Genomic DNA, 10,361 nt, shown 5'->3' with positions numbered 1-10,361 from the left:
CCTACCTGACTGGAAATGATAAGAACAAACACACATGTTGTCAAGACTCTTGCTCTGGAAATCCTGGTTCAGTTTGGCCAACCATTTTGCGCTCTTCTTTAGTACCCTAAATGGTTTTCCAGGTTTGACCGATTAGTACAGCCCAAAACATGACCATTTGACCATTTTCAGCAGCAATAATCAGCAAAATATGTGAGTTTTGTACATTTAGTGCCGCCAATATGGCTAATTGATGACGCATCATGAAAACACTCTAAAACAGTGCAGTAAATGGTAAAACTGTTTGTACAAACCAGTATGTTCATAATTCAGATAAAACATTCATCAAGCAGCAAAACAAGTTTTGCACAGCTGAAAATAACTGGACACGGATGAAACACGGAAGCCAGATTCATAACATTTACAAACAGCCAAAGCGGCTCTTACAGGAAAAATAAGGTGGATACTTTGGTCATTTTTATTAGTTTTAACATCAGTGTGTTTATTTTGATTTAATTATTTATTTGTCCATTTCAGTTTTGGTTTAACAATTATTTGATCTCAACTTAAACTAAGTAAGTTCCAAGGGAATATTTCTAGCCTTCATTTAAGTGCATCTAATATAATTTATTTGAGTTATATTTAAACTAAAATGATTTTAAAGCACTTTAGCCAAGCAGGAACAATAACACTGGTGGTTACTAGTATGCTCTGTGTGGTTATGTCATCGGTTAATGGTTGCTTACTAGCCCTCGAGTAAAAAAACAAAACAAGATCCCAAAATGAAGACCTTTGAGGAATCATTCATGTCTGTAATGAAAAAAACGTGGGATTAGGCGTTCATTCAAATCCTTAAGATCGTGTTCGAGTGATAGCATATTGATAAATTACTACTCATATTTCTGGATCTTAGTGGTTGAGAACCACAGTGCTGAAATGAAGGATTAACAACTGAGCAAGTTACACCACATTTATTTCATCAGGACTTCATGAGTGGATGTAAACAGGACCAGCTACCCAGGCCCACTCAAACTCGCAGCTTGCTAACAGAGAAATTACGCTTTTTTCCGGAACCGTCATTACTTTTACTTGTTTACAAAAGTAAGCATGGCCAAAAACAGCCAAACTTCGCACAAACCTGACAAACTCGAACGCTTCACAGTAAGACATGGAAAAACCAAACCGTCGCAGCATGTTATTTACTAAGGGGCATCAATTAACTGACTTAATGGAAGAATTGTTTCGTGTTTTTTAACATAACTGTGTAATAAAACAAGGAATGCAAAACAGCGACAATGTGTTTACAAGTTAGCTTAGCACTTGATGTCAATGCAAAACGGCGTTGGAGAGAGCTCGCAGGCACTCGTGATGACATTGAGAGATGATTAAACACATCACAGCCGCAAAGGTAACTGGCACAACTGTCAATGATCGTGTAGTCCGTCCTCACCCACAGCTGAAGCTGCGATTGGTCAAAGCTACTTAGTAGCGGTAGTGGTCCGCTTTGAAGGGACCCTCGCAGGGCAGACCCAAATATTTGGCTTGCTTCTCTGTCAGTTTAGTCAGTTTGACGCCAAGCTTGTCCAAGTGTGCGGCGGCCACCTCCTCATCCAGCTGCACGTGCACAAAAGATAGAGAGGGTATAAACATATGTTAAGCTTCTTTGCATATAACACATCTGCATCTTGTTTTTATTTATATTCATGGTTCATGTGCATATCAATGGACGATACTGCTTGTATCTGTAATAAGAGTCTACATTAAGCTACTGTACCTTCTTTGGCAGGAAATAAACACCCAGTGGGTATTTGCTGGTGTTGGTCCACAGCTCAATCTGGGCAAGGACCTGGTTGGTGAATGAGTTGCTCATCACAAAGCTCGGGTGGCCCATGGCACAGCCCAGGTTCACCAGACGCCCCTCAGCCAAAACAATGATGTGACGGCCACTTTTCATGCGATAACGGTCAACCTGTATGAAAGAGCGGAGAGTCAAAGTCAGATTAGAGCTGACCTTCATGGGTCAGAGAGCAGGGCTTTCGAAAGCAAGGTTTTGGTGTTTGGTGAAAAAACGAGCACTGATGAATCGTTCACAATAAGGTGTGTGTGTGTGTATTTAGAAAGCAAATGGGATTAGCTTTTAATTCATTTATAACAACAACATGAAAAGTAATAATAAACTAGTGTTAAAAATGTCTCTAAATTGCACTTTTTAAATATCATATAACAATGTAGCAGATTTGACAGACAGGTTTGATTATTTACAATTAAGCTCAAAAGTTTACATGCACCTTGCAGAATCTGCAAAATGTTAATTTATCAAAATAAGAGGGATCATACAAAATGCATGTAATTTTTTTTTTCATTTAGTACTGACCTGAATAAGAATTTCACAATTCACAATTTCACATAAAATACGTTTACATATAGCCCACAAGAGAAAATAATAACTGAATTTATAAAAATGACTCAAAAGTTCACATGATTCTTAATACTTGTTGTTACCTGAATGATCCACAGCTGTGTTTTTTTGTTTAGTGATAGTTGTTCATGAGTCCCTTGTTTGTCCTGAACAGTTAAACTGACTTCTTCAGGAAAAATCCTTCAGCTCCCACAAATTTTGTTTTTTCAGCATTTTTGTGTATTTAAACCCTTTCCAACAATGACTGTATGATTTTGAGATCCATCTTTTCACACTGAGGACAACTGAGGGACTCATATGCAACTATTACAGAAGGTTAAAACACTCACTGATGCTCCAAAAAAAAAAAAGAAAAAGAAAAATTACTAAATATAAAAATATGATATTTAGGCAAAATAAGAAAAATGTACACATCTTCATTACGTTCAAAAGTTTTCAAAGAATTTGGGGGACCTGAAGGGATTTTCTGAAGAACAGTGGACAGTTTAATTGTTCAGAACAAACAAGGGACTCATGAACAACCATCAGTGAACAAGCACAGTTGTGGATCATTCAGGTAACAACACAGTATTAAGAATTACGTGCATGTAAACTTTTGAACAGGGTCATTTTTAGAAATTCAACAATTATTTTCTCTTGTGGACTATGTAAATGTCTTTTATGCGAAATATCTTATTCAGGTCAGTACTAAATAAAAAACAACATGCATTTTGCATGATCTCTTAATTTGGATAAAACAATTAAAATTTTGCAGATTCTGCAAGGTGTATGTAAACTTTTGACATCAACTGTATATATAATTTTTAAAAATATTGAAAAGAATTTTGTAAAAGTTAAATTCCTTATTTAAGTTACACATGTACTACTGTTTAACACTCAAGTCATTAATCTTGTACCTGAGGTTTGATGTTGATTTTCTCTGCTGCGTGTTCATTGAGCCACTTCATGTCAATCTCACAGTCAAAGTGACCGATGTTGCAGACAATGGAGTCATCCTTCATCTGCTCAAAGTGTCTGTGAGGGGAGGGAAAAAAAAAAAAAAAAAAAAAAAACACAGGATGTTTACACTACCTGACAAAAGATTTCTAGTCGAGGAACCATTTGAAACAGCGTTTGGCACAAAATTTGGTTCACAAGCAAGTAAAAGCAGAAACAAACCACTACAAGAACAATAATCTTGAACAACCATGTGGTTTCAACATTAAGGAAATTAGGAATGTTTGCCTAACAAACCGCTAGCTGTAATATTACATTTGACAAGTAACTCATCCTGCGTCTTTTATTCTTCAGCCAATGAATGATGCTTCAAATCAGGCGGCTTTTCGAGCAGAGGTGGGCAATTAAGTTTCTAGGCAATCAAGGCTGAAGCAAAAATGTAGGTTCAAAATATTTCACCTCAGCCCTTTCTGGATTGCATTTGCTTAACTGGTGCCAGACAGACAAGTGCAGATTGCCAGCCTTTAAACATGTCCCATCAGCTCTGAAAACTTCCAGAGAATCTAAGACACAGTTCGCACATCTGTAGATAATACCAAACAGCAGCTGTGCTCCACTGGCCCCTGCGTGTCCTCATCCCGACCATTTATCACAGAGGCCCACACCCCATCAGAACCCACCAGCCTGCTCACCTCCGCCTTTAAGCATCAGATAAGCGCAGAGCGGCGCGCAAACGCACACGAAACTCAAGCGAGCGCTGCATAATGTAGCAGGCTCAGGCCAGATCTCACGCTGTGCGTGTTTGATCGCAGGCCCGGGGGTCCTTCCACCGCACATGAATCTCTCCGCCTGTTACCAGCAGAAACCCCATTGCATCATGTTGAAAGGATTCATTGTTGACTAGCTTTCACGCTGTGCCGTATGACATCCTTATATGCAGTTGGCCACACGTGTGAGAATTCAATTCATGATTTTAGCAAGACGGCCAACGAGTCAGGTGTCTGAATGCTGGAGTGTGAGGGTGTAATGTAAATAAATATGAATACACTACTGTTCAATTAGTTTTTTGTCAAGTGTGCATTAAATTGATCAAAAGTGATGTTTTTAACTGTGATCATCATAGGAAATGATTCTTGAGCTGCAAATCAGCGTATTACAATGATTTCTAAAGGATTATCTGATGACCTATTATGCAAAAATCCCTTTTATAAGGTGTTGTGTACAGGGTTTGTACAGATACTGTAAAGTGAAAAAGTTGTGTTCAATAACTTCAATCAGAGATCTTACTTATTGAACAATGTCTTCTTTCAAATTCTAAAAAACTGAATCAAATGATTCGCGAACCCAAGTATCAATCTGAAGCACTGTTTTTTTTTTTTTTTTTTTTTTTTTTGCTCAATAACTTCAATCGGAGATCTTACTTATTGAACAATGTCTTCTTTCAAATTCTGAAAAAATATCTGAATATTATCTAAAGCACATGCAAAGTATTACTACTAAAGTATTACAAAGCATACTACACTGTTAATATAGTAAAACCATGGTTTAAATTTTCTTACGGGACTTTTTATTTGTGTATGCTTTCTTTTTTCATTGTTTTGCATTTATAACTGTACTGGCTTAATTTTTTGATGTTTTACTGTTTACGGAAAAAAAAATCAGGAAAAAAAAAAAAAAAAAAAAAAAGGTGAAACCACTCTTAAATCCTAATCCAAAACAAATGATTCACAATACGTGCTCTGTAGTCCCGAACTTCGCGAACCCAAGTACCAATCTGAATCGAACAATTTACGATCCACGCTCCAAAGTTCTGATCTAAAGCTAAAGATTTGCGAACCTGCTCCAAAACTCAGATCTTAATAAAATGATTCATCATCTACACTCCGGAGTCCCGATCTAAATCAAATGATTCACAACACAATAAGTTATGATCTAAATTAAATAATTTGCGATACAGGATCTGAAGTCACGATCTGAAACAAATGATCGTGGTACGCAATCTTATTGGAGCGCTTCGGAACAGTGAATCATTTTTCGACACATTGGTTTAACTGATTCTGGGTTTCGAAAAGCTAAGTTTCACCCATCACTACGTGGTTTTTAAAATCATTACAAGCGATGACGAAATTCAAAAATGAATGTCTCTTTTGACTTAATCTGTCTTTTGCTAGTAAATCACGTGAAATCAATGATCAAAGTCACGAGTTTGAATCAATCAGAGTGGAAAAATTTGGTTCATCTGTTCCTTTTTTTCTTCAGCCATGTTTACACGACATTGGCAGTACAACTACTGGCTTAGCTTGCTGGTATTATGACATTAGGGGCAGCCGTGGCCTAATGGTTAGAGAGTCGGACCTGTAACCCAAAGGTTGCAGGTTCGAGTCTCAGGTCCGGCAGGGATTGTAGGTGGGGGGAGTGAATGTACAGCACTCTCTCCACCCTCAATACCATGGCTGAGGTGAGTCCCTTGAGCAAGGCACCGTTCCCCCAACTGCTCCCCGGGCGCCGCAGCAATGGCTGCCCACTGCTCCGGGTATGTGTTCATGGTGTGTGTGTGTTCACTACTGTGTGTGTGCACTTGGATGGGTTAAATGCAGAGCACAAATTCCTAGTATGGGTCACCATACTTGGCCTCACTTCACCTTCACCTTCACCTTCACCTCATTAACTGAAATAAGCAAAAAACAGTATTACGTATGAAAACGTGCTTACTGAAAAAATTTAACTCTTCTTTCATAGATACATCGTCTTTCAATTACCTCTTCAGAACTATTGCCATTTTCAAAGTTGTCCAGACCTTCAATTTCTAATTTTAAATTCAAGTACTTAAAGGTGCCATAGAATGCCTTGAGAGAATATTTTAAATTGTTCTCTGAGATCTACATAGAAGGTATATGGCATAGAAAAGGGTAAAAATTCTCCAGAAACGGTTTTACAGGTCCATTTACAACCCTAGGATTTGTCCCTAGAATGAAATGCTCTGTTATTGCCTTATTTGGAAGGTCCGTGAATATTAAATGAGGAGCTCTGCTCTGATTGGCTGTCTCACGGTGCAGCTCGCTCTCTCACAACTGTAAGAAATACATGGAGAAAATATAGATCTAATTATGGAGCTCGAGCCGCTGTTAATATGCGGAGCATTGAAACTGCCGCTTTGAATCCACGATAACTTTTTAGTTTCACTTTTGAGATCGGTGATTGCATATGCTCTGTGTAACGTTATACTACAGGCAGTACTTACCACATTTGACAAGTTTAGATGCTGTCAGCAGTGATCAGGATCTGTAAATCATTCGCCATCATCAGCGCAGTCATCTCTCCTTACTCTGTTTATGTGGTAAGTGAAATTGTATGAACTGCAATGTAACAGGCTAGCGCTAGCAAGAAGCTAACCGTGTCCCTTCAGTGGCTCATCTTATTTTATTAGAATGCATTGTTTGTTTTCCTTGCCTTTCTGAGTACAGACACCAACCCATCCCTTCACTCAACATCCCCTGCACAAGCTGGAACATAACATTTATTCCTGTGATCTGCCATTTTCACTATTGTCCTTGCTTTGTTTTTTCACAATGTCCTATCTGGAGATCGTCTGATGATCGGGCGATGCAAATGTTGGGGGCGTAACTATTAACTACCCCGACTATTGTGCAATAGTTGGTGTTATGTTGGAATTGGCCTATTTTTCAGTGGTGTTTTACAAAAACTAGATTTATATAAGGAGGAGGAAACTATGGTGTTTGAGACTCATGGTATGTCATGTCTATGTACTGAACTGTTATTATTTAACTATGCCAAGGTAAATACAGCTTTCCATTCTATGGCACCTTTAAAGTACTGTTTGAAACTAAAAAGTTTGAAACTAAAATACAATGCTGTGCTGAATACACTACCAGTAAAAGTTTTTGAACAGTAAGATTTATTTTTATTTTTTTTCAAGAAGTCTCTTTTGCTCACCAAGCCTGCATTTATTTGATCCAAAGTACAGCAAAAAACAGCAAATATTTGAAATGTTTTTACTATTTAAAATAACCGTTTTCTTTGAAAATTTTTTAGAGTATAATTTATTCCTGTGATGCAAAAATGATAGAAATTAACACCTATTTAGCAAGGATGCTTTAAATTGATCAAAAGTGATGATAAAGACATTTATGTTACAAAATATTTCTATTTCAGATAAATGTTGTTCTTCCAAACTTTCTATTCATCAAAGAAACCTGAAAAAATCTAGTCAGCTGTTTAACATAATAATAATAAATGTTTTTTTAGCAGAAAATTTGAATATTAGAATGATTTCTAAAAGACCATGTGACACTAAAGACTGGAGTAATGATGCTAAAGATTCAGCTTTGAAGTCACAGGAATAAATTACATTTTAAAATAACTGTTCTATTTGAATACATTTTAAATAGTAAAAAAAAAATGTTACTGTTTTTGCTATACTTTGGATCAAATAAATGCAGACTTTAAAAAAAAAAAAAACATTAAAAATCTTACTGTTCAAAAATGTTTGACAGGTAGTGTACATTGGATCCGACTGTAATGCAACACAACACACAAGTGCGAGTAACTTTTTATTACATTCTCACTATTGCTTTGTCTATTATTATAGATCATTTGATATGCAAGTATGTGAGTATTTATGCGTTTTAATAAATATGCATTGCTAAGAATTTCATTTGGACAACTTTAAAGGCGATTTTATCAATATTTTGATTTTTGCACCCTCAGATTTTAGATTTTAAAATAGTTGCATGTCAGCCAAATATTGTCCTATCCTAACAAAGATAGACATTCTCACTATAGTTTTGTCTATTATTATAGATCATTTGATATGCAAGTATGTGAGTATTTATGCGTTTTAATAAATATGCATTGCTAAGAATTTCATTTGGACAACTTTAAAGGTGATTTTCTTAATATTTAGATTTTTTGCACCCTGAGATTTTAGATTTTAAAATAGTTGCATGTCAGCCAAATATTGTCCTATCCTAACAAAGATAGACATTCTCACTATAGCTTTGTCTATTATTACAGATCATTTGATATGTACGTATGCGAGTATTTATGCATTTTTGACCTAAATCGCAGCAGCGTCCATCTACGAGCAATGTAGGTTGTCAAACATGCACAAGTGTTAGCCAATCATAAGTGGGCGTTTACTTCAGAGTCTACGATCCGCCATGCATATTTAAACAGCGCATTCTGATGAGGGGGGTCAAAACAGGAGAGAAAATAGCCTATTACTTATAAATGATGATGCTTTTTGATGTAAAAATCCTGAAACTATTAAGTGGACCTCAGAGAACAATACAAAACAATAAAAAGGCAGTTCATGACCCCTTTAAACCCTTTTGAAAGAAAACATTTTTAACAATAGCAATTAGTAAGATAAGCACCACTATTGTTAAACACATCCTTGGTGAGCAGTAAAAACCCACTAGATTTTATATTTCACACCTGGATGGAGCCAAAACTGCATTTCCCGAAATAGCTATTAGGCTACTTGCGAACATCCAACAGCCATACTACGCTTTGACTGAAGATTACAAACATTTTTTTTCTCTTTGAAATAACATGCACAGGTGAACCCGTCCACAGTAAACCAGTGTTTGCATTACTGAGACACAGCAAGTCCAAGATGCTATAGAAAGATGAAGACACTAATGTTGCTAGATGCAATAAAATTGATTGAGTAATAACCTGTTGTACCATAAATAACTATTGATTCATTACTTCGCTATTGAAAACAAAAGTGACCTCATCATTGGGCAAAAGGCTGCTGAAATTGCAACAAGAACCATTCTTGAAATATTTTCCATCTGGTCCATCTTAAAACAACTAAAAAGTATCATTACGAAAACCGGAATTGAAATCGGAAATAGAACTTCCTCAGTTCTCAAGGGGACAATAAAATCAGTACAAAAAAACATCCTAGCTAGACATCTGTTAGTTGGTTCATGTTTGATTAATGCTATACAAACCTGCCAAGGATGATGTCCTCACAGCCAGTGGTGGTCACAAAGAGGTTTCCTTCTTTGCAGGCCTCATCCATGGTGGTCACCTCATAGCCTGTGGAACAAGACCCAAATGCAAGGCAATCAGACAGGTAAAGAACAATCCACTTTTCTAAATCTAGCCTGGCATGGAGTTGCAAAAACTTTCCAAATAGAGCTCCTTAAATGATACAGTTGATTCATAATGGTCTTAAGACTCCCATGCGGAAAGTTAAGCTTCTAGAAAAAACACTAACAAGTACAACAGCCAATACAGAACAAGTGGGCCAATATGATAAAAGTAATATCAACAACAACAACATTTTTAATGAAGTCTCTTCTGCTCACCAAGCCTGCATTTATTTGACTCAAAATACAGCAAAAACAGTACAACTTTGAAATATTTTTACAATTTAAAATGACTGATTTCTATTTATATATATTTTAAAATTGCATTTATTTCTGTGATTTCAAAGCGTAATTTTTAGCATCATTACTATGTTTTTACATTTTTATGTTGAAAACAGCCGAGTAGATTTTTTTCGGGTTTCTTTGATGAATAGAATGCTCAGAAGATCAGAATTTATCTGAAATAGATTTGAAATCTTTTATAACATTATAAATGTCTTTAAATTCATCAAAACTGATTATAAAGCATCCGTGCAAAATAGAAGTATTAATTTCTTGGAAATTTAGCTTTGATCACAGGAATAGATTACATTTTAAAATTTATTAACACAGAAATAGTTATTTTAAATAGTAAAAATATTTCACAATTTTACTGTTTTTGATCATAGTGTAGCCCCCAAATACTAATTATTCATTTTAAATCTTTATCAATCTTTGATACTGTCCTTCAAACCACTAAATGTTCCAATTTGTCAGCAAGAAGTTTAATGATTTAAAATATATTAAAAAAAAAGATCACTTAGTCTTGTACTTTTAACAAATACTAGTCAGAACAAGCATGTTTCATTTTTACCTAAGTAAATGTTATGCTGAATGTTGAAGAGTTATTTATTTCCATATTTTGA

The 10,361-nt window shown here is 35.9% G+C and overlaps 1 protein-coding gene across 1 annotated transcript in view; it reads right to left on the bottom strand.

Moving 5' to 3' along the window:
* Positions 1-935: 935 nt before the first annotated feature.
* ahcy (adenosylhomocysteinase) overlaps positions 936-10,361 on the bottom strand; it is a 20,394-nt gene continuing 10,968 nt past the window's right edge. Inside the window, exons 7-10 of the mRNA XM_073851989.1 lie at positions 9,316-9,403; positions 3,295-3,412; positions 1,754-1,948; positions 936-1,593 (exon numbers count right to left, since the gene is read on the bottom strand). Of these exons, the coding sequence (XP_073708090.1) occupies positions 1,462-1,593; positions 1,754-1,948; positions 3,295-3,412; positions 9,316-9,403 (533 nt within the window). The 3' untranslated portion in view covers positions 936-1,461. The remainder of the gene's footprint in view (positions 1,594-1,753; positions 1,949-3,294; positions 3,413-9,315; positions 9,404-10,361) is intronic.

The sequence above is a fragment of the Garra rufa genome, chromosome 12, assembly GCF_049309525.1.
Source record: "Garra rufa chromosome 12, GarRuf1.0, whole genome shotgun sequence".
In the NCBI taxonomy this organism is placed as follows: domain Eukaryota; kingdom Metazoa; phylum Chordata; class Actinopteri; order Cypriniformes; family Cyprinidae; genus Garra; species Garra rufa.
The sequence above is the reverse complement of the archived record's forward strand: the minus strand, read 5'-3'. Positions and strand labels throughout refer to the sequence as shown.